At 28.7% G+C, this 25,678-nt stretch overlaps 1 protein-coding gene across 3 annotated transcripts; it reads left to right on the forward strand.

The window, feature by feature from the left end:
* The first annotated feature begins 1,154 nt into the window (after positions 1 to 1,154).
* On the forward strand, positions 1,155 to 21,355 carry LOC117171534. 3 transcript variants are annotated; one of them, XM_033358931.1, is made up of 9 exons: positions 1,155 to 1,306; positions 1,461 to 1,536; positions 4,357 to 4,554; positions 7,837 to 7,938; positions 8,034 to 8,249; positions 12,637 to 12,957; positions 16,101 to 16,250; positions 16,311 to 16,557; positions 20,699 to 21,355. In XM_033358931.1, exons 1-7 carry the CDS (start codon positions 1,230 to 1,232, stop codon positions 16,209 to 16,211), a joined length of 1,101 nt encoding a protein of 366 aa, XP_033214822.1. In that variant the 5' UTR covers positions 1,155 to 1,229; the 3' UTR covers positions 16,212 to 16,250; positions 16,311 to 16,557; positions 20,699 to 21,355. The 3 variants fall into 3 exon arrangements, with proteins under 3 accessions (XP_033214822.1, XP_033214823.1, XP_033214821.1); XM_033358932.1 differs by having other exon boundaries at positions 16,407 to 16,557; XM_033358930.1 differs by having other exon boundaries at positions 16,101 to 16,557.
* The last annotated feature ends 4,323 nt before the right edge of the window (positions 21,356 to 25,678 follow it).

Consider the following 25,678-nt stretch of genomic DNA (forward strand, 5'->3'; position numbering starts at 1 on the left):
ATTGATTGTTGAAATATATTTTTTTACATCTTTTATTATTAAGCTTTGTACTTAAACGTAGTTTTCTTTCGGCTCTTGAATTTCTCAAAGTTTGAGACCGATGTTTTATATATAAAAAAAGTCGGAACGTTCAAAAAATGTCCAGGTTCAGAAAAAAGATAAAATAATTTTCAGGGAAGTTCCTACCATATTGCAGTACCTAAACGTACTTTATCGTACTCTAATACATTTTCCAAAGTTTCAGCTTGATATTTTATTTATAAAAAAAGTTCTTAGGTCTAAAAAAACATTCAGTGAACTGAAAAAGTGAGGTCGGTAATATAGGTATTTAGCTGTGTCACATGCCCTTAACGGGATTTATAATATTTAAATAAAATTTTAAATAGTTATTATACACTGATTTAAAGGTTTCAAATAATTTCAAAGCTTTGAAAAGATTTTCTGACAATTCAAAGATATTTCAAAAGACCTTAAAGGATTTTAAACGTTTTAAGGCATTTTATGAAAATATGAACGAAACGAAGTTATTTTACAATTCATTAAATTACTACTACCCTTAAACCCACTGAAATTTTTTGAGTTTATCATCGGGGGTTCTATCTACTGAATTTTTGTTAAAAGTTTCAATAATAGAACAATAATTGTTAATAGGACTTCGTAAATATTTATTTCAAAATTGTTAATACAAGTAACAATCAATAAGTTTATATATCCATAGCCCTTTTAACTTTATCGCCTCCGGATAAAACAGTTTCCTGATAACCGAACTTCAAGGTAGCAGTAGACGAGCTACTGTCGGTAATACTCGTTTATGTATTTTAAGCCATTTCAAACTTACGAAACTAAAATAATAGTTTCACTTTCCTGTTACCTACAGTTGCATATCGAAATTACCTGCAACCTTTTAAAAAAGTTACCACGGTAGAATCATTTCCGTATGTCGATAAATAGAACATTATTTCTGAAATTTTAAAAGCCCGATGTGGATATTGATTCCATAACATTGCCATCTATTATGGAAATTAAAAAACTCTTCATTTACTTAAGCGATAATAAAAACACCATCATGAAAATCATGTTTGATCGATACACACACTGAAAATAGGTTTGGATGTCAGCAACATTGCATTTGTAAATTTTCTATTTGATAGATTTAGTAATAAATTTCTTATTAAATTTTTATATTGTTATATGTAACAAGAATAAATTTAAAATTTCCGTGGTACATAATGTGTGATTTTCAAAAAAGGAAAGCATTGGACTATCATGGTGATGGGAAAAAGATGCGCTTTGTTAAAAAGTCACGGTATGTTATTTAACTAACCTAATTTTGCTAAGTAAAAAACATTCTAGTAAGTTTTTAAATAAAACTGTTAAGGTAAATTCATAAAAAATTGAATAGAAGGTTCAAATTAGAACATTGCCAAAATTATTACTTCAATTCTATTTTCCGATTCTAGATGGGAAACACCTATACCAAAGTCAACATCTTATTGGAACGAAGTATGTAATAACATAGAAAAGAAAGTTCGAAAAGTAAGAGATCCTTTTTTCCATTTTCCTTATATTCCCCACTCCAATTATAATTTAGATTTTGATCCCCACGATTCCGCAGAATTTAATAATCTCAGCAAAGTTAAGCCCTACGATGAAACGATCGTTAAAATTTCTCCTCCTACACCCTCGCACAAATCTTTCTTCAAATCGAGTGCAAATATCCATCAGGATGACAAAGCTTTTGATAAAAAATATTCCAATCTAGACCAAAAATTAATTTTAAATTTTCGATCCTTTGTTGAAAGCCGCAAAAAAAATGTTACGTCTGAGTGTGTCAGTGTTGATAAAACAGACTTTCCAAATTCAAAAATTTTTTCAAGGAAGACTTGTCCTTATCACAGAAATGAACCACCCACACTAATTTTTGATGACAATCTTAAAAAGTTTTTGCCAAGAAGAAATTCGACTGCTGAAGAATTATTTATTAAAAATTTGGTTGATCCAAAATTAGAGAAAATAGTTTCTAGATATTCAGCTTTACAGAGCTCAGATTCTAAAAACGTAGATAAAATCTTTAAAACTTACAAAGATCATGCAAATACAACTTCCTCGGAAAAAATTGAATCGAAGCTAGAATATGAAATTGAGAAGAAGCCCTTATTCGATACTCAGAAAACGAGAACACCAAACTTAGGCAAAGCGAGTCTTTTTGCAAGTTTTGCTAAAACAATATCGATCCCAAGTTCCACTGAGACCCATGAATCTTCTGATGAAGATTATTTTGAATCTCAAGTCAATGTTGATTTAGATCCTACAGAAGAGTATGATTCAGAGTGTAAATCAAAAAAGAAGCTTGTATCCTCTCAAACTGTTATAAAAGATTATTTAAGAGTTCCTAAATTAGGATATGCAAGCCAACATCCGAGTTTCAAAAAACTGATACCTACTGACAGCTTTCCAGACCATGAAGAAATAATTAATTATCGTATTCCAAAAATACTCTCTGAATGTTCTTCTGATTTTCAGTCCAAAGAGAAGCTTATCGATCTTGAGATTCTCAACGTTACCTCTTTGCACGAAAACGCGTCAGATTTATCTTCAGTTTCAAGTTCTTATAATGAAAAAACAATTGATTCAAAAATCTATCATGACATAAAAAAAGAAGAGGCTAAATCACAGAAGTTATCAAAGAGAAAAAATGTCTCCACAAGATATGCTTATAGAGCTCTAAAGTTAGTAACGAAAAACAATTCCTTGAAATTGAATCCGGAAGTAAGTGAATCCAAAAGAGGAAGTTTAGAAAGTTCCTCCAGCTCGGAGTTAGAATCTGGGTACAAAATCGGAACTAATAGAAAATCAATAATTGATAACTCTGCCTATCGAAGCACTCGTGATAAACTTAGAAGAGTTGCTCCAAAGTACTTAGGTCAGAATTACCACTTTCATTCCAAAAGAAGTGAATCAGAAAGTAAAACAATTATTTCCGCTACCCGTAGCACATCCGGTTCTAGCCCTGCTTTCCAAATCCCCCAACTAAAATCAAATAACTTAACAAAGATCCCATCAGTGAAAGTCTATCCGAGAAAAAATGCTGACAGATGTCTACCCTGCCTCTACAAATCTTTTAAAACACCTGAGAATCTAAAACGTGAATTGCCAGGAGCGATTATATCATCAATGGTTAATGAACCTTTTAATGATATATCAGAAAGTGATACTAGTTCAGTGAGTCTACCATATTTGAGAAGTCCTAATTTGGAATCGATTATTTCTGATCAAAGATCTATTCTAGAATCAAATTGGGAACTTAGTTTAGTGTCTTCCAAGTCTGAAATGACCTTGAAAGAAGAAGCTGATAAAATCTCAAAAGATTCTGATAATGTTAGCACCGTATCCAGAGATCAGAGCCTTTCCCCAAAAAGTAGAGACTTGAAGAAAGTGAGTATCAAATCTGGTTCTCTTCATTCAACAGATGTATCAAAACCCTCAACTCCAAGTGGACAAAGCTCGGAATCTGAAGACGCTCGACCTGAGGTCACCAATGGTTCATTGAATACCTCGAAATATCTTGCACCTTGTCACGCACCGCTGGTCTGGGAACCTAGCTTGGAATCGCTGAAAGCTCTGCGGTTGCGGAAAGCAACTTCGATGCAATCTCGAGCCTCGGTGGTCACGTCAAAGTCAGACGACGATAGCGACCTTGAAGACAGTTTGATAGAAATCCCAAGTAACCAAGGTACCAGGAAAAGAGACCGAAAAGCTTCTTGCAAAAGTGTGTCTATTCGAAGTCCAGGTTTAAAACTGAAGTCTGACAAAGAGGATTCGGAATCAAAACCTGATCTTGGAGAATCTTTAAAAGATAAACGAAACACACTAACGAGAATTAAAACAATTGCTGGAAAAATGGGTTCTTCTGCAGCGTTTGAACTAGACAATGAAAAAAAAACTCGTTTAGCCAGAGCCCGGACTAGCCTTGATCTAAGTTCGAAGCATTCTGGTGCAAGAAAAATGTCGGTTTGGGATTTAGCTGGAGATTCAAGTCCTTTTGAGGAAGAATTGTTGATGTTTAGGCAAGATTCGAGAGATGAAGGGAGATTGTATGCCATGTCAAAGGAAGAGGAAGAAGTATTAGAGATTTTGGAAAGGTGTGTAGAGGAGGATGAATCTCCTGGAGAAATTTTGAAAAAGTTGTGCGACTGGTATTCAAAACGAGTCTCAGAAATTCGGAAAGATGATATTGACCCGGATTTGAAAAAAGCTTTAAAGATTTCAATAAACTTGCTGAGATTGCTTGCGGAATCGAAACGGTATTTGAATTCAGATAAGTTGTCCCCTGACCTTGAATTTTCCTCGAAACAGCCTCCCCTGTGTAATTCCCGTCAACTCAGGCGTGTTCTACCCTTGAAATCCTATAACCTGGTGGCTCCTATTCTTAACATGCCGCAGTGGCAACCAAAAAAATACGTGGGGAGAAGGTTCATTTTTGCCAAGGGTAAGGATGGTGAAAAAGATAGAAGGGATAGAAGAAGGTCCAGCGAGATCGATTTCGATTTGTTCGTAAGTACTTGAATAAATAAGACAGTGTCCCCTATTTTTTCACCAAAATTCCGGTTTTTTTCTCAATATTTTCCAGATTGTAAGTAAAAAATCTTCTCTTACTAGAAGCACCAATAAACATTATTTAACATGCAGTTTTATCCCGTGCAATTTCAAATATTGTGATATCTTACTATATTTAAACCAAATAATACTTTTGTAATTTATAATCTCGACTAAAAGCTAATAAAATTAAATTACAATTAGACTACAATTTCAGTTCAGATTATTATGATGTTTGTTCTTTTTATATACATATTTCTTAAAAATTATTTTTGCGATTCTTGTTTGTAAGTGATTCTTACATGTAATTTGTAATCCCTTTTGGATTAGTGACTAATTAATGATCAATTATTGAAGAGAAATTACAACAAAATGTTTTTAAACATTCATTATGATAGGTTAATTATAACATAGTTATTGTAAAATTTACTTCGTATTCCAAAAAATAATGTTTAAAATGGATGTTTGTAGTACCTCTTCAATGATAATTAATAAATAATTAATTAATGATATCAAATAGATTAAAACTTAAACTCTCAAACTTACTCTAATTTTTTTCTAAAACTTAATCTTGCATAATTAAGGTATTTTGCCTTAAAATCTTTTTTATAATTTCTGGATATTTCAGGGAATGGTTTATAATTTTCTTAAATATTTTCTAATTTTATCTTAGCATTTATTTTTCAAAATGAAAAATTGTTTAAAATTTGCCCATGAATCTTAAGACATTTCTTTCATTCTCGTAAAATCTTTAAAAATTCTCAAAACTTAAAAACTTTTTTTAATCTTAAAGATTCACATCTAGTTCTTAAATTATTTAAATGTTTCAAATTTGAAATTATTAAGTTTTTTAACTTCTAATTCTTCTCAATATATTTACCACAATTTTAATTTTTCCTTAAATTGAAAAAAGTCAGCATATTCTTCTAACCCTTTTAAATAAATTGTATATTTTTCAAATTTTTCCTAAGATTAACACAAGATCCTGCATGAATAAAAAAATATGCCTTACAATCCTTCACTTTATTTTGTTTACAATTTTGAAAGTCTTTTAACAGTCAGCGAAAGTTTTTTTAAATTTGTCTACATATTCTCTAAAAATAAATCTTGTAAATAAAGATCATTTTACATTTTCTCTGAAGTTCTGAGACAATGTATTCTCTTGAAACCTTTCATAATTCTCAAAAAGCTTCGAGGCTTTTTTCGAAATCTTAAAAAATCTCAATTTTATTATTGCCTGTCTTAAATCCTGTTAATTTTGCAATTATTTTTGAAAATGTTTAAAACCTCTTAATTTCTCGTAAACTTACTCGAATGTTTTCTCAAATTTTGTATCTTGCAAAACTGAAAGTTTTTTTTTTATATATTCTAACTTATTTTTTGAAATTTTACGAAGTTCTGTAAAATGTGTTTAAATCTTTTTAAAATTTTCTCTAAATTTATTTTAAAAATATATCATTCAAAAATTAGCCAGGAATCCTAAGAAAATTTTTTTATCTTCTGAACGACTTATTTCTAATCGGGATTTTAGAAAAGCTACTTTTTTTAAAATGCTTTGAAATACTTTCAAGATTCAAATTATTTTTGAATCTCTTCAAAATTTTGGAATATCATTTTAAATCATTTAGTTTGCTCATAATTTTTTCAAATCATGCAAAATTACAAAAATAGGGTTACAATCTTCCAGATTTTTTTGATATATTTTGAAATATTCAAGTTTACACATTTCTATAATTTAGGATTATGAGTTTTCATTTTTTCTTAATAACAGTTAATGTATTTTAAATTATTCCTAATACTATTTAAATAACTGTTATACATAGTATTAAAAGAACTCTGAAAATAAATTGTGTTATAGATAAAACTGTGATCGACGGAATTAACTTCTTTTAATCTTTGTAGAAAATGATTATAGGATTATTAGCGTGTAAATGAATAATACCAGCAAATTGAATTAATGTGAAAAGTAGACAAACTGAGGAGGATCGATTTATTTACGACCACTTATAATCTAATGCAGAAGTAGATAAATAAAATAAATTTATTTCCTATTGTAAACTTCTTTAGTTGCATCCCTTAAGATTTTTGAAGTCTCTTAAAATTGTGTGGAATATATTAAAATAACTTCAGATATCCAAAATTCTTAGAATATTCTTTAATACCTTTATATTCCTTGAAATTTTTAATGTCCGTAGAAATCCCTTGATATAAAATTTATTTCACCTATGAAGGAAATTATTAAGAAATCGTGAAAGTCTATTGAAATAAGTGAAATTCATTCAAAATCCCTTTAATATGAATTAAATGAGACTTATTAATTATATTTCTCTTTAAATTAACCATTCAAGTCCCTAAAAAATTTTGAAATCTTTTGAAATCCTGAAAATCTTTAAAAAAAGAATAAAATCATATAAATCTTCCCATGAAAAATGTAATTTTATTTTATTCATTTTCCAAATTCTTCAGAAGTCCTTAAAAATTCTATTAAACCCCTTCAAATTCTTTAAAGTCTTTAAAAATTTCGTAAATTCTTCAAAATAATTAAAGAGTTTGTAAAATCCCTTAAATGTTGTGAATTTCTTTAAATTCCCTTAAAGTCTTTACTTTGAAATTCCAAGAAATCTTAGAAAGTCCTGCGAAATTATTTTGAATCTTTCACAATAATTAAATGTATGAACGTAAAAATCCTTTTCAGTAAATAGAAATCATTCGAAAAATAAGTTGTCGGTAAAAATTGTTCAAATCCCTAGAAATCTCTGAAATGCTGCAAAATCTTCGTACTTTTTGTTGATTTGATTTAATCCTTTAAAACTAATGAGATTCCTAGAAACATCTTGAATATGTTCAAATAGCTTAAATAGTTCCAAAATATCCTCTTTGAAATAATAATTAGTAGTCCTACAAAATACTTTCAAGCTTTTATAATTCCTTTGGGTCCCTTGAAATATTTGGAAATGCCAAAAAATTCATTGACAAAATCCTGGACTTTTTGTAATCTGTAGAAATCCCCTGGATTCACTTGAAATCTTAGTTTGCCTAAATAACTAAATTATTATTATCATAGGAAAATCCTTATAGGCTTATACTGGAATTCCTACAATGCTTTGCATAAGGGTCTTACGACCATACCTGCGAATTAGTAACCCATTACAAATTTGTCGAATTATTGAAAAACTGTTAAACTAAAAAAATATAAATAAAATCTAAGGGCTAATTGTGAACCTTCTTTCCTGATTTCAGGTACATCCCCCATCTGCAACGGAACGTTCCCTACGGGGAGATTCCCCAAATTCGCAAAAATTGAATCCCTACGCTCTTTTTCTAGTTAAACCACGACGAAAGGTGGTGAAATATTTGATTTTTTATCTTTGCAGTTATATTTTAAATTCTGCCAAAAAGATGGGTTTTATAATCAAAATCATTGATGATTTTTTTAGGTGGTAACATGGCGGCCACTTAAGAAAAAAGACCTAAAAGGCTACAACCCTGATGCTACATTAAGCATGAGAGCGTCTAAAATCACTGATAAAATTTGCCATGATTTTTGTGAGTGGCTGCGAGGATTGACTGGATCTTTGGAGAGAATAGATGAGGAAGTCTTGAAGGACATGTTCCAAATTATTTTTACAGCTGATGCTTGCAAATCTATGCAGGTAATATTTAGAACTAAATTCTTATAAATATACGAATCCTAATTATTTCTATGAAATAACCTCGGTGGCTGAGGCGGTTAGGTGATCAGAATTTACGTTAGAGAGCATCATCTCTAGAGATTTTTCTATGTCCCTTTTACAGAGGTTCTGGTAGTGCGGATCCCACCTTAAGCTGTAGGTCCCACGTGATGCCCTTGACTCCCATTGTCATTATTATTATTATTTATTAGATATAATAACATACTATTTATTCGTCTGATTAACATATTATAAAATTGTCTTAAACATTAGGTTTTCTCCCTTGAATAAATAGTTTCATAATTGATTTTAAAGTTATTTTTTAAAGTTTTAGATTAAAATCAGTTAACTTTAAAAATCGTGATGTTTAGTTGAAAAATTACTCATTCTTAACGGCATAATCTTAAAATCCTAACTGAAGAATTCTTTAGTTTCTAACTGAAGTTTGGAATTGTTTAATTAATAGCGCTTCGATTTTTAATTAATTGATTTTTACAGTTTCCAATTGGAAAGCATATCCTTTTCAAAGATTTAAAAATAATTATACATGGAAGGTTTCAAATATTGAAGATTCTTTCATCTGTATCGTTGAAAATAACAGTGTGTTTCTTTTAATTAAATTTTTTAATAAAGGAATGTATCCAAACGCTTTGAATATCACATGATACTATTTAGTAGAATGCTTATAATATTTAACATTTAAAAAATTGTTATGATCTGAATTTAAACAATGATCCAAACGGCAATTGTAAAACGATAATCTTCTCAGGCCTAAGATTCTAAAACCAAAGTTTTTTGTGTAGCAAGCGCTCAAATTAAAAAATATAATTTTTCAAACCTAAATTTCGTAGTTTCAATACAAACTTATCTGTTATTGAAAAATTATTATAAATCAAAGAAAAAATGTAATTCGAACTTAAAATTTAGAATATTTCAGAACGAAGCTTTGCAAATGTTATTCTTATTATTTCAATTTATATCAAAATAACAAACATTTCAAACTTTTAAATTAAATAATATCTTTAATTTTAAATGCTTACAATTTTAGAGTCGTCGATTCTGATGTTGAACGCCGAAATTTCAACTTTTTTAATTCTAAAATTTTTCATTTTTTAATTAAAGTTGAAAAGGTGGACTAGGCAATTTGAATGAAAAACTTAACATTTTTGAATGAATTTCGGATTTATTTAATTTTCACCTTTCAAAGTAGAAATTTTTTTATTTTTAATATTTTCCATTTAAAATTACCTAATTTTTAACGTTTTTTAATAATATTTTAATTCCAAATGTTTAAAATTATTTCAAAGTATTCCATTTTTCACTTAAGAATCGTTCAACATATATGAGTCTGTGTGTACATATATACACGTATATTTTAAATTTTCTAAGTGTTCTAAATTTGATTTTGAACATCCGGAAAGAAAAAATGTGCAATAATTTGAAAGTTTATTATAGTATATTTCTGTTTGATTTCACGATCATAATGTAAATATTTTAAATTGGAAACGAAGTTTGAAATTGTTGAATTTTCCGCTTCAAGTTTGCACTCATTGATTGGAAAAGTTTCCAATAAATAGTAATCATACAATTTATAATATTTTTAGAATAATGAACATTTTGAGCTGCAAAATGTTTAAAATTCTTCATTTTTAAGCAATGAAAATAACAGTGAATTTTGTTTTGGTAAAGAAATGTCATTTTTTATTATAAAAATCAATCCAATCGCTTGACATGACATTTTATGCTATATTATATTATATTATATTATACCTATTATTACTTGTTATTTTTAAAATCTCTATAATTCTAAAACTTCCTAAATAGTTCAGTTCTTCAATTCTTGAAACTAAAGTTTATACACCTTGAAATAGTATACAATCACTTTATATCTTTACAATCTATTAATGTCTAAGAAAATCCCGTGAAATTTCATGAAATGTGATATTTCCTGAAATTCTGTCTCAGAGATTTATTATTCCTTTAGGTCATTAAAATCTTGGGAAATTTTATAAAATCCTTTAAAACTCCCTTCGAATACTGAAAAATTCTTTAACGCAGCGCAAAATATGAATTCTTTCAAATCCATTAAAATCTTATCAAATCCTTTTAAATCATTTAAAACATCCTTAAAAATGCTTCAGAATCTTTCAAACTTCTCAAAAATTCTTTAACTTCACCTAAAATTAATTTTAAAAAATATCTCTAACTCGTTTAAATATCTTAAAATCACTTGCAATATTTTAAAGTTGTTTAAACTCCTTAGGAATCTTTGAAAATACCTGAATAATTGTCAATCTTTTTAAATCTTTGAAGGTACCTTGAAACATTTGGAAGACGTATATTTTTGCAAAAAAAATATATTGTTATGCCCAGCGAACTAAACCGGGATATCTATATGTATTTGGGTTCGCTGAATCCGAATCCGGGGTCCAAATAACCCAGTTGGCTCATATTTTTCGAAAAACGCAAAAATCAACGTAATAATGACGAAAACAGCGATTTTTGCTTTATTTTTTGGGTAAAAATGGAATTTTTCATGTCTAATGAAGTTAGTCAACATAACTTTATAATCTTTTGGGTCGCTCAATCCAATTTCGCGGTGATTTTTCCTCTATATTTCAGATAAAAAAATTACGTCTATGGATTTTTTCATTATTTTAAAAATAAAAAGTAACATTTTTATGCTTAGTGGACTCAGTATTTATATATGTTTGTTCGATTACCGAAAAATAAAGGAAAAATCACCATTTTTTGTATTTTTCCGGAGTTTTAGAGACAAACAACGATCGAATTCGGTGTTTTTTTACCGAGAAAATTTATTGAGCGACACAAAAAATTATAAACGTATGGTAATTAAGTTCACTAATATAATAAATTCCATTGTTACGATCAATCCACCGGGCATAACAAATTTTTTTATACAAATATACCACCTTGATCAAAAAGTTCCCGGAATCATCACCGTGTGGCACCCCCTGCTGGCCGATTCACATTTTTTTCATTTCTGTAGGTTATCACACCTTTTAACAACATTCCCTGCGAATTTCAAATTTCTAGCTTGACGTTTGTAAATGTAACGCAATTTTGAGTGCATCTGTTTTTTTGCGAATTTCGATTTTTGCAATGGATTTAATTTTGCAACAGCGTGTGTGTTGTCGCACAATGCCATCATTATCCGTGAGTTTCTCACCAAAAACTCAACTAATTCAATTCCGCAGCCAACAAGTTCGCCAGATTTAGCTCCCTGTCACTTTTTTTTGTTCGATCGACTGAAGAAACTACTACGCGGAACGCGTTTTAGCAGCCGATCGGAGATAATACAAAAATCGAAAACGGCACTGATAGGCATACCGAAAATTGAGAATCAAAAATGTTTTGAGAGCTGGATCAAGCGCTGGCATAAGTTCGTGGCAGTCGATGGGAATTACTTTGAAGGGGACCACATCAATATTCAAGAATAAACTTATATTTTTAATTTTAAAAATAAATTCCGGGAACTTTTTGATCAAGGTAGTACACGGAAAATCACTGTTTTCGTCGATTTCATGTCTATTTTTGCATTTTTTTTTAAATATAAGTCAATTCGGTTATTTAGACCCCTGATTCGGATTCAGCGACTTTAAAAACATATTGACATGCTGGTTCAGTCCGCTGGGCAGATGACTTTTTTTTTGTACCGTTTAGATTAATTATTTAATTGAAATCCCGTAAAATTACATGTAATCTAATGATATTCTTTGAAATTTAGTGGAATATCTTGATATTACTGAAATCCTCAAAAATCTTAAAATCTTTTTCAGTATTTTTAAATCTTATAAATTCTATGAAATCCTTCCAAATCTTTTGAAATTGAAAGAAATTCTTCAAAACTGCTTTAACAGAAAAAGTTTTAATTATCTTCATATCTTTCTATTTACATGCGTTAAAAATCACTTGAAATCACATCAAAATCCTTTTCAATCTTCAACATTCTCTAAAGTAAATTTAAATCATTTCAAATCACTTCAATCCTTTTAAATCCCTGGAAATCTTGCGAAAAAATTGGGTAGACCGGCATTTAATCCGGTCTGTGAAATGTGTACCGATTTTCTTGATGAATCCCTGCAGCTTATCACTGACTGTTAATTTTTACCATACTATTTAAATTGAAAATTTGTATTCGCGTAGGAAAGTTTAATTTTTTTATTGCTAGGACAAATGGTTGGTAACCGGAAAATGACCGAAAACTTGTCATTTTAAGATGCCACTATAAAATATTTATATTGAAAAGGTATCCGCTAATAAAATACTAGTACAATAAGATTTCTAGTATTCAAATAGAATAAGTTTTCAGTTGAAAAAAAAAAAATTATTTTTTGTAACTCAATAGGTAATTATCAAAGAAATGCCAACAGTACCTAGGCCAATTGCATTGATCAGGAACCGTCCAAGTGCCACAGAACTTGAAATGACTCGAAAGGAATTAAGACGTGACATTAAAATAGAAAAGAAACCTAAAAAGACTTTCGCATTTGGAAGAGCCTTGCCTAAACACTTGCGTTTTGTACCTCCCCAAAATCAAGTAGAAAAAAAATGGTTTCTGTGTGAAAATGTTCCTCAAGAATTGGAAAGTATGGATCTTGTCTGGAATGGAATCAAACACTTGAAAAGCGTAAAAGGCTTCGTAAATTGGCTAAAAGCGAACACAAATGTACGTTTAAATTCAGATTATTTCTATTTATTAAAACGTTTTTATTAGAAACACAGCGAAGGGTCCAAGTAACAAGGTTCTATTTAAAAAAAAAAATAAAAATAAAAGTGCTAACTCGCTTAGCGAACTCTCGAAGCTGCAAAAAGTTAAAAAAATTGGGACATGTCGATATGAGAAAATTATTTACTTTGATGACATCTTCGAATGTTTTATTAAATAGTTCGAAAAAATTTGGAAAATTTTCGCTCTAGTCTTAAAGTAAAATATCATTTGGAGGAGACCCAAGAAGTTTAATATTTCTCCCAAAAGAACAATTCGAAAAAATAGTTATTAATTTTACAGAAATAGCAATAATTTGTCACTTGTTAAGCTGCGAAAGAGGTAAAATATGATAGAACTTTTTCCTTACATTTTGAAGCTCGAAAAATCATCATTTTAAATTTATAGAAAGTTATAAAAACATTTATCATTTATTAATAATTTTAATGTTTGTTTTTTTATCTACTGGTCCAAAATTAATATTTTTTAATATTGATCTTAAAATTATGAGAAAATGGTCTCTAGCTTCGCTCGGATACGAGCCGAGGTCTTTCCTATTATCGATCTGATGCGGCAGACCGGCCAGACTGGCAATCTGAAAGACCTGGGCTCGTATCCCAGCGGAGCTAGAAAGCAGTTTTTTCAATTTTAAAAATCGATATTAAAAAAGTATGTATTCTAGGCCAGTAAATAAAAAAATAACAACAAAATTATCAATACATCTACATGTTAAAAACCTTAACTTGAAAAATGTATTATTTATTAATGAAAAAAAATTGTATAACATATTACCTTTCAATTTTATGTATGGAAATTTTTAATTTGCACTTTTTTAATGTTTAAAATCAATAGACTGCTTAAATCGGTGGTGTATCGTTGGTATTTTAAAACAATAAAAATATAATTTGTACCAGATTTAGCATACTTTAAAAGTTATGAATTAGGTTATTTTTTTTCATCGGAAAATGGTATTTTCAATCAAAAATTTCATTTTAAAGAAGATTCACAAGTTTTAATAACTTTAGGTTATGTTAAAGTATTACACCAAAAATTGGTATTTTTAAATAAAAATCGTTATACGTAAAACAAGATTTGCATTTTTTTTTAAATTCAAGTTGTATTAATATTTTTTAGAGAAAATCGGATTTTTGTACACAAAAATTATTATTTTTCGAAAAAAATCAACAATTCTAAAAAAACGTTCTGTAGGTTATTTTCATGTTTTATCTGATATTTGATTTTGTAATAATAAAAAAATTATATTTCAAAGAAGAATAATACTTTCTGCAAAATTTTAGATTACTTTGGCGTTTGACATAAAAAATTGGCATTTTCGAACAAAAATAATTATAATTTGAACAATATTTCGAATCTTTTGATAATTTTGGATTACATTAGTTTTTTGCGCCGGAAATTGGTATAGTTAATAAAAGAAATTATATTTTAAAGAATATTTACAATCTTGTAATAAGAATAGATTGCGTTATCATTTTCGCACGAAATTAGTATGTTATAATAAAAAGACAACGGGTTTATTTTCCATACATTACAAATAAATATTATATGTATGTATTAATTCTGAAGTTAAAACATCAATTTTCATAAATTATTTATCATTAATGTTTTTCTTGCATTCTTCTATTATTTTAGGTAATAAATTTCAATGATAACAAAATGAAAAATGAGATAAAAGTGAATTTCTTTAATATAATTTAAACCTAGAATTATTTAACATCAATACAATTTTTATTTAATTCAGATTTTCTTCAATATAATATAGTTCTTTTTAGAAAGTTTCTTTATCAAATTTAGTTTCAAAAAAATTAATAAAGAAAAATTGGATTATGTCAGTGTTTTTTTTTTTGTTATAAAAATAATAATCTTTTAATCCTAAAAAGATAAAATTAGGTAAGAAGGGATTATAATTTCGTAAAAAGCGTAACGTTGAAAAAAATCAGGTCATACACAAAATTTTCTTCCTTTTGTGTTTTATTCAGAAAAATAAAAATACCTGAATCCATTTTACATCAGAGAGTTTTTCCCCTCTTGTGACAAAGTATTTGAATTTTGACGTATATTTTTTAAAAAGACACACATTTTTTCTTTGAACTTCTATAGTTTTTTTTAACAAATTCAGATGTTCCAATTTTCTTTTCTGTTTTAATGAGGTTAACCATACCCTTTTGAAATCAATCAAAACAAAATTTTAACTCTTAAATTACTAAAATGACGACGATTTATCAAAAAATATAAAAATTTGGACTACAAAAAAACCGAAACTTATATTTTTTGCTAAATTGCACCTTTTATATAGAAGACATGCGGTGAGTTTTATGCGGGTTAAACCATTTTTGCAAGAAGTTTCTGTTTTAAATCGAATTTTAACAATTTCTTCAGAAACGACTAATTTATAAACAACCATCAAAAATTAGGATAAAAGTTTGTTCATATGTAGAAAATTTTTTCAAAAAATTGCGCTTGCCCTCTTGCAGCATCTAGTTTCGTTCACGAGGAAAAATTAAATTTTCAGGAAACATAATGCTTCTGTCCTCAAAACCGGAAAAGCCTATAAGAAACTGATTGACTACCTTCTTGGTACGAGCAGAAAGTTTTAAAAAACGAAAAAGATGGGGTTGTACAGAAAATCTTTTCAGGTTTTTGAAAAACCAAAAAAAATTGTATCTTATTTTTTCTATCTTTGGTTGTTTCTGAAAATCAATGAGAAAAGTATATTTCAGGAAAAAAGAAAAATTTTTAAATATGTTAAATTAATTTCAATGAAGAATCGTTTAAAATTATATAATTACTGCTCTTCTTTAATTTCGGGAAATCGGCCAATCTGCTCTGCTGACGGGACAGGTTGGCCGCTTCTTCCCTCAAGTTTTGAAAACTTGCAACTTATTACACTATAATTTTTAAAGCTCTAAACTTTCCCTATATACGGGCAAGGGTCACCTAATTTCCTCTAACAAACAACATATTCCATCGCTGATAGATTCAGTGACATGAAGGGTAGAACTTGGCTGATTTCAAATGGATTTAGTCAAATGTTTTGTTTTTTTCCACCGACTGATATTATAATTACTAAATATGTTCATTTTCAGTTAGCGCCACCAGATACTTTGGATATTAAAACTGATGCCTTATCTGTATCTCGTTTTTCACAAGAAGATATGATTACACAAATTGACTTTGAAGGAAGAAACTTTTATTGAGTATTTCAGATAAGTAATGTTAGACTCATCAAGAGAAAAGTATGTTTGTTGACTGTTAACATTTTGTTAATTTATTATATAATGTATTGATTGTTTTAGGTACTATTATTGAATTTGGTTTGTTTTCTATAGAGCAATTAGATATACTATATCGTCCGTTATAAATTTAACTAAATTAATTTTGAATTAAAATAGAGAGTTTATATTTGCACACGTTGGTGCTACTCCAAACGCTTGCTTCATGTACGTGGTATATGGTTAACCTCTAGAGCCCTATATATATGTATATGAACTCGCAATGTACCTATCATCATAGGAGTCTGAAATCAACGAGGAAAACAGACAGGTATGCATCAACCGCAACCCTACGTTATAAAATAGCAAAATACATACAATGAGACGTTCGAAAACCACGTCACGCACTTTGAACACTTTTTTCACTCTTCCCATTACTCGTCACAGATCGTTAAACAACGCTTGAACACTCCAAAGCGACGTTCCAAATGTCAGCACCCAGAACCCCTTTTAGATCAAAATTTTGTCTCCATTTCATTTGACAAACGCCTGAAATAAAACGCGCAAACATAATATTTTAACACACTTCAGAGCCCAAACTGAAGCTCTCAAAATAGAAAAAATAATTTGGTTTTTTACGAAAATAGGCCAATAATTCCTTTAAATAAAATTAAGGTATCTAGGTACTATATTATTATAATACGCTTGAGATTTTAATTTTTAATGTAGTGAATTTTCAACAAAGTATTTGAATTTTTGAGCAAGAATTTTAAGTTTCAAGCCAAAAAGATGAATTTTTTAATAGGCAGTTAGATTTTAAATCCATGAGGACAAATCTTCTATCCACGAAGAAATTTTAGTCTACAAAATAGTTGGATTTTTTATCAAATAATTAAATAGTTACCTAAAAAACAGTTATTTTTCAACAGCAAAAATATAATATTGGATATTTCAGCCTAAAAATATTTTTATTAGATAGAAAAAAAAACAACCAAAATAAATAAAAACATAAAATTTCTACTAAAAGGGATAAATTTTCAAACCAAAGAGTCTCATTTTCAACACTAAAAAGTTTAATTGTCCATAGTAATAATTTTTCATTCTAGAGAGAAAAACATATTTTTATCAAATTAAAGACCATTTAAACCAAAAAGGGCTGATACTCAAAAAAAAAGTTAGATTTTCAACCCGACAACGTGGAATTTTAACCGAGAAGGTTAATTTTGTACAGAAATAATATAATTGTTATCCACAAAGACAATTTGAAAAATGAATTAAATATTTAAGCCAAATGAATTAATTTTAAAATAAAAAGGATCAATCTTTGCAAAGAACTACTATTTACTTAAAATGTTTGAAGGTTAAAATTCGAAAAAAAAACAAAAGAAGACCTTACCCCTTCTCCTTCTCACTCTCGCGTCCAGCAAAATTACCCGCCTAGGCTCAACACGTTTCACCGGCTCTGATTTGATTGATGAAATATGTATCAAAGGAAGATAAATTAAAAATAGTAAAAGTGAATACAACGCAATTTTCATCATCTAAAAATATTGTATTGTATTGAGATGAATAGGGGTAAATATATAGTACTTAATGTATAAGAATCTCATAAAATTAAGAATAATTAAAGGTAAATTTAAACGTTCTGTGCGTGAATTACAAAAATTGATAATCCAAAGAAGGATCATTGAATTCAGAAGTTTTCAAAAAAAAATTTTTTTAATCTAGATGAATTTAGAAGAATTCAAATAAATTAAAAAAATTAATATAATTCAGAATTATTTGGCTTTACTGTTTTAATTTTTCGAAATAAGTTACGAAAGTTAACCTTTTATTTTGAACAGAGACTAAAAAGTGACTGAAATTGATTGGAGTGACTGTGCTTGACATGGTTCTTCTTGACTTCGAGAAGCAAACCATGTTCGTTATCGATTTTTCGGGATCAGCTGACAGAAAAATCACAGCGCTCTTAGAGGTGCCAAGCTTTCACTGGTTAACAGCTTGAAAAGCAGCCCTGAGTATCAAAAATATACTAAAACACGTGCGGGAAAAATGCAGAAGGCGGTCGTTCTGGGTCGCTCCGTGTTCTCAGCATGCATGAAACTTTTGCCGGATCATCGTATTGATTTTATTACAGACTGTAACCACCTATCTTACGGTCGTGAGACGTGGTTATGGTTGAAATTTTACCGCGATTTCGCTGGGATCGGGTGCAGTTTTTCAAATTAGCACCCGCTCCCGGTGAAATCCTGCAGTTGTCCTCATAATAAACTTTTAATTAAATATATATAATATAAAGTATATACGTATATATAAAAGTAGCTGAAAAATAACAGTAATTACTTTTTTGCAAAGTAACTAAGAAAAATTTACATTTTGGAGAGAAAACGATAACGATAACTAGTTACTTTTAAAAAGTAAGTCTCTCATCAGTAATATGCAATTACCTTGTAAATAAAAAGAATAGAATATCTTAAAAATATGACCTATTAAAAAAATACGTTTGGTAAAAGTTGTAAATATTTTTTATTTAAAAAGTGCGCAAATATCTTCTGAAGTTCTTGCTGCAGATTCAACACATATAGATTTTTATTTATTTTTAAAATCGTAAATAAAAATGATAAAGAGAAAAATAACAAAACGTATGTAAATAATGTCATAAAGATATAAACAATCAAACAACAAATAGAAGATTACCCTGCTGGAAAAGTTTGGTACGATTTATTAAAGAAGAAAATGATACTTTCTAAATCTACCATGTCAAAATAAATTATAAATAATTCCTGTTTATCGAAAGTGTATCGCAATGTCTCGTTTAAAAGACAACCCATTTCTATCAAACATATGGATAGAATTGTTATTATTTTTTGTCAAAGCAAAATGGGCCTGGCCTATACATCCCCATACTTTTTTGAATGAACAATCTTTAATATGTTTCAGAAGCATTTAGAACGCATTTTGGACAAAAATCTAATCCTGAATATGCTTTTGTCATAGGAATCCAATCCAATTTGATCAAATATTAAATTATATTTTAATGTGCTTTCTTAACGCACATTCAATCATATAGGGAAACGTAAATCAAATAAAGGATTTATTCTTCGACCTTGACAACAGAATATTTTTTAGTAATTCGCTCTGTTACCCCATAATGTTCAGATCAAATTTAATTAAAATATGTCTAGAATCGTCGGGAAGTCTTTTACTTTTAGTTAAAAATTTTCTAATTGAAATTATTTAAAATCTTAAATCTTGTATAAAACCTTATGTCCAAAAATCCTAAAAGGTCTCTTGTGTCTTTCTCGGTCGAGAAATCATACCTTTCCTACGAACATTTTCTTATTCAAACTCTATCATATCTTAATTCCTTGCCAGAGTTGTATGTAATCCGGTCGCTCTAAATCTTGAAAATTTCTATCAAATTCTTTCCGCTGTCAAATCTTATAATTTTTCTATCAACAGCTTTTTACTGAAACTCTATCAAATATTTTGCACGCCAGAGTTGTATCGAACCTTATTTTCCAAAATCATAAAAGTTATTTTCTAATTCTATCCATTCCAAAATCTTATACTTTTTTATTGAAATTTTCCCAATGAAACTCTATCAAATCTTATTCCCCGCCAGAGTTTTATCTAATCCTATGTCTCTGAATCTAGATAATTTCTATCAAATTCTGTCTGCTTTCAAATCTTATACTTTTTCTATCAATAGTTTTTATTAATGAAATTCTATTGATTCTCGTCCGCATCAGACTTGTATCCAATCCTATTTTCCGGAACCTGTACAATTTCTCTCAAATCATACTTCTTGAGACATTTGATACTTTTCCACTCATATTATTTTAAATTATTTAGTAAGAAAGTATAAGACTTCTTGGCTCATACAATTTTTTATACGTTGCATTAAAAACAAGTCCGGAATGGATAAGATTTAAAAGAATTTTAATGAGAAGCTTTCAAAAAAAAAAAATTATAAGATTGCTAGACTGAAATAGTTCAATCAAATCTTCCAATATTATAGGACATTATTTGTTACAAGCTTTGTGCCAAAAAGATTCGATTGAATTTCAAAAGGGGACTACATATTGAAAAATATAAGATTTTTTAATGGGTAAAATTTGATACAAGTTTCCGAAATTTCTAAATATATGTATTTTTTTGTACAAGTCTTACCATGGTAAGACTTAAGAGAGTTTTAATGACAGAATGTTGATAGAAAAATGTACGATTCCTTAAAAGATAGAATGAGAAACTGTTGATACAAAAGTAAAGGATTTATAGATGGATAGAATCTAATATAATATCTGTCCAATGCTATTGATAAAATTTGTTGTGTTAAATTCCATTGATTTAATGTTATAAGATAACTATCAAAATTCGTTTACAAATTTTTATTGAATTTCATGTTTTCTCTGGATAAAGATTCTATTATATTCTATATTTCTATAACCTTGTATAATTTTTTTCAACAGGGTAGCACTTTTTATTTGGAATCAGCGATGAAATTCTCTAGGTTGATATGCACTTTTTCAAATATCAACCAGACAAACCGAGCTATGAAATCTGTAAAACATTGTTAAGGGAACTGTCATATGCTTCAAAATAGTCCACAGAACTCTCCCATAAAAATCGTATCTGTAGTCTGTTGTGTCGGTCGATTTCATTTCAAAAATTTGAATTATCCATAAAGGGAAGTTGCAAATGATTGAAAAGGTTATAAGTTCACGACCTGGCTTCTCAGATTGAAGTTTTTGTGAATTCGATCAACGTCTCAACCCGTCAACTATGAGAGGAGTCTGAATTAGAACTTGGCTCCCCTGGAATAAACACTCTAATAAATTCTTTATCAATCATTGTTATGAAAAAAAACTAACAAAGAAATAAAAATAGGGAAATCACCTCCAAAATGATTATTGTGATTTTCAAATAATCGTGTGTCCGTATGGCTGGAACGACACTGAAGATAGCATAGAGGAAAAATGCAGGAATTGCGAGGAAGAGAAGAATATCGTCTAAAAGTGAGACACCGTTGCGATTGACATCCAATTTAACTATTTTTCTGTACGCTAGTGTCTCTGAAAATGTCATTACTGTCAAAAGCGTAATAATAATTACTTTGTTTGCGAATTCTGCAAACTCAGCAAAACGACTGTAAATTTCCAATAGTTATTGATTTAAATTTTATTTAAGAAAAATAAAATTATATTTTTTACACTGCGTTCAAACTTAGAACTTTTCATATTTCAGGAATGTGTTTAAATATTTATTATAACAATTACTTTAAAATTACAATAGTAGCGCTTGTTATCATATAAAAGATAACATTAGAAAGCCACCCTCTAGCAATGGAACTCCTAAACTAATTTTCACTCAAGAATCTTAGATAAGAAAACAAATGAAACCTTTCCAATTTTTAGTATTTTCATTTTGCCCTCTTTAACTAGAATGTTTATATTTTTGAAATTGTCTTAGTTATATTTTTATCAATTTTTGACCATTTTTTTATTAAATGATAAATTCTATCATTTTTAATCAACAGTATTTGTTAGTTTTCATTTAAGTAAATTTTTTTATTGTTATTTTACTTTGTGGAGAATTTACTTTGTGTTGCTTTTATTTTGTATTAAAAAATATCTCCACACTATTTTATGTAGATTTGATCCTGTGTCGGAACAGATTTTTGGTTGTAAATGTAAAATTTTCGACAATTCGTCAAATTTTGCAATGTTTGTAATTTTCAAAATCTCTAAATAATCCTTTCAATAAGAAAAATCATAGAAAATCTAATACGAATTGGGGAACATTTGTGCTTTTAAATACTTTTTGTATTGAAATTAAAACTCTTAAATTATATAATAAATTATTCAAAACATTATACATGTATTGTGTGAGTGCCTGTCCTTCATTTTGTCTATGTTAGCTTTTTTACCAGTAATTAAAATTCAAAAACAAAGATCATTAGCTTGTAAAGTTTAAAAAAATTTAAGCAATTTGATGTCAAGTTAGCGTTTTGAAACAAAAATTGGTATTATAAAAGAATAATAATTCTTTTTCGAACAAAATTTATAATTTTGGAACAGTTTCAGCTTATATTAATGCTCTTCGCAGGAAATCCGGTACTTTAAACAAAACTCAGTAGATTTCAAAAGAGATTTACAATTCTGTACAATTTTATGTTATTTACTATAATCATTGGAACATTTAACAATAATCAATTATAAATAAAAGAATATTTACAATGGTATTTTTAAACCAAACTCATTTGACATAATATAAATTTATTTATTTTTGCTTTAAATGATAAAATTTACAATCTAGAACAATTTGCAAGTGTATTTTTCGTCGAATATTGTAATTGTTATTTAGAAATTATCAGATTTCAAAAGAGATTCATAATTTTTAACACTTTTATTTATATTGACTACTGATAACGAAAACTGATATTTTTCAAATGAAAATCATTATAACTCAAGGAAGGTTGATAATCTATTAAAAATTTTTGATTCTTTTTTCTTGTGTCAAAAGTGCAAATTTTTATATAAAAAGTATGAGTTTTCCAAGAAGATTAATTTTCTTTAAAAATTCTAGGTTGCATTTTTTGACATCAACAATTGGCATTTTCAATAAAAATAATTAAAATTTGAACATGATTTAGAATATTTTTAAAACTTTGGACGATGTTAGTGTTTTTAGTCGGAGATTGGTATTTTTAATGAAAAAAGTTATATTTTATTAAGGATTCTTAAATACTTTAATAATTTAAGGTTACGTTAAAGTTTTACACTGGAAACCATTATTTTTACTAAAAATCACTTGACATAAATTAGACATTTTCTTATGGAAATTGCTATTTTTAATACAAGACTATTGGATTTCAAACATTAAGCATTTTTGGACAGTTTTAGGTTATGCTTGAGCTTTTCACCGGAAATTGATCATTTTAAACAAAAACATTATATTTAAAAGAAGATTGATATCATTGAAAAAATTTTATTATTTATCTTTCGTCTCAAAATGATACTGTTATTAAAGGATTATTGTTAGATTTTTAACGAATATTCACAATATTTAGACAATAATAAGTTATTTTAGTGTAAACGTCGCAATTTGGTATTTTTTTAACAAGAATGAAGCAGTTTCTATTTCTATTACGATCGGCCGCACACGACCCTTTTTTTTGTATGAATTTAAAAATTCCGACTTTGGGATATTAAACAAAATTTACTTCTGGCTCAAAAAATTATGTTAAACTTTTTGCACGTACAGTTTTTGTTAGTGAATAATAATATAAAATTAAAGAATAACAAACTAAATTTGTGTTTAAGCTACAATATTTTTTAATCTGCTGAGATAAAAAAAACATGTCATTGTTTTTTTGTCATAAAAAAATTCCTGTTTTAAAAATGGAGAATTTATCGTTTTTTGCGCAATCTTTAGATAATACAAGTCATACAAATTCTTTTTTTTTATTTTAGCAAAAGAATAACATTTTCATTTGATTCAATCTGAAGCAATTTCAAGCAAATCTTACAATTTTTCAAACCAATTTACGGTACAAAATTTAAAAAACTGTTTTTGATTTGTTAATTTATCAATTTATACGATTATTCTTTATGCAAATTCGGCACCTACAAAAAATTCTGCATATTTTTTGGCTTGTAAGAATTTATTTTAAAGTTATAAAATCTATGCAAAAAACAGAATATATAATCAGGTCGTACTAAAATTTGGAATATCGAAAAAAGTATAAACAGATTATTTATTTATTCTGGTCATAAAAGCTATTAGTTTTGATCAATTTCCAAAACTATTTTCCATGCTCTTTATTTCTTTTATTTTAGATAAAAGATTTTATGAATTAAAACAAATTGTATCATTATTAGTTTACTATTTTAATTGAAAAATTGCCTAGGACAAAAAAAATATTTTTGCGCGTGTTTGTTTTATAGTATTACAAAATAATATTAATTTTGAAGCTAACCGATCAGCAACGACAATGAAAAATACAGTAATCGAAACAATAGATCCAACGAGCATCAATAATCCACCAAAGAGTCCTCTACTTGAATGAGTACAATCAGCATGTAAAACCACATTACTTTCTGCTTCCGGTCCCACTAAGGTCGGACAGGGCACTCCTTGGGATGGATCTCCATCACAATTCCCAATATTATTCCAAATCACATACAAAATGCCCACTGAAAAGAATTTTAACTTTTGATTCGCTAGCTTATGGCTTTTAAGCATTTAATTAATTTACAATTTACATAAGTAGATTACGCAACTAACTATTGTTGAATTACCTACGAGGATACTGTACTCGATCGTAAATGGATATAAATACGGCGAAAACCATTCTTAAATCACATCGAGCTCGGTATGATGACAGGCACCGTCCAAGTAACTGCCATTCAAAAATTCTAGTAAGTCTTGGGCTCCCCTTTGTTGATAAGATGTCAGTGGCAGAGCCAAAGGAGCAAGACTCTTAAAGTGTAATGCAAACTCTGCCTCTCGAAAATGCTCTCCGTGCAGACCCTTCAATATTTCATGTTTTGTAATTGTCAATTTCATAATTACTTTCTTTCAAAGGCAAATTTCATATAAAACTAAAACAAATTAATAATATTCTGAAATGAGAGTACCTTTAATTAATTTAAAATTTACCATGTTTAGCTGGTTTGCGCTGCTATTTTTGTAAATCGTTGATCTTAACAAATAAAATTTTTAAATAAAAGTTGTGGAGCATATAATGATGAATAATTTATTTTGAAAGCCTTTTTTCTGTAAAACCATTATTTCATGAAAAAAGTGATATTTTTCAAATATGAGCCTTACTCGCAGCTAAATGAGGAGAGCGGAAAACGGGAGATGATTTGATTAAATTAGCCCTCCTTATGCTCAAACTTAATCTCTTTTTCTAGTTTTTCCTTAATAACCGCAGGTGTTATTTTTATTGGAAAAAATAGTTTCCCTTGCCTCCTAGAGGACATTAAAAAGGGATAGAGGTGTGACTGAAGGGGAGTGGTAACAGAGGTACCATGCCTCCTCCCGTCACGATACATCTAAAAAGGGTGAGGGTATAATTTAAATTATGTACGTGATTAGTCACAGGATAACTTACCCCCCACGATAAATTTCAAAAGCGTAAGGATGTGACTTAAATTATTTCTGGGATCAGTCACAGGGGAGTATTTCTGCCCCACAAGATATTCGAAGAAGGTTCAAGTTTGAATTAAATTATTTCCGTGATTAGTCATAGGGATGCCTTCCTGCCCCCACGAGATACTAGAAAGAGGTACGGGTGTTAATAAAATTATTATATGTTTATTCATAGGAGTGCTTTAACCCTCCTTTCCCCAAATGTTACATTTATAAGGATAAGATTGTGACTTAAGTTATTTCTGTAGTCAGCCACAGGGGTGCATTCTAATATTATTTCTGTAAGCTATTCC

This window comes from Belonocnema kinseyi, chromosome 4 (genome assembly GCF_010883055.1).
Source record: "Belonocnema kinseyi isolate 2016_QV_RU_SX_M_011 chromosome 4, B_treatae_v1, whole genome shotgun sequence".
NCBI classification, from domain to species: domain Eukaryota; kingdom Metazoa; phylum Arthropoda; class Insecta; order Hymenoptera; family Cynipidae; genus Belonocnema; species Belonocnema kinseyi.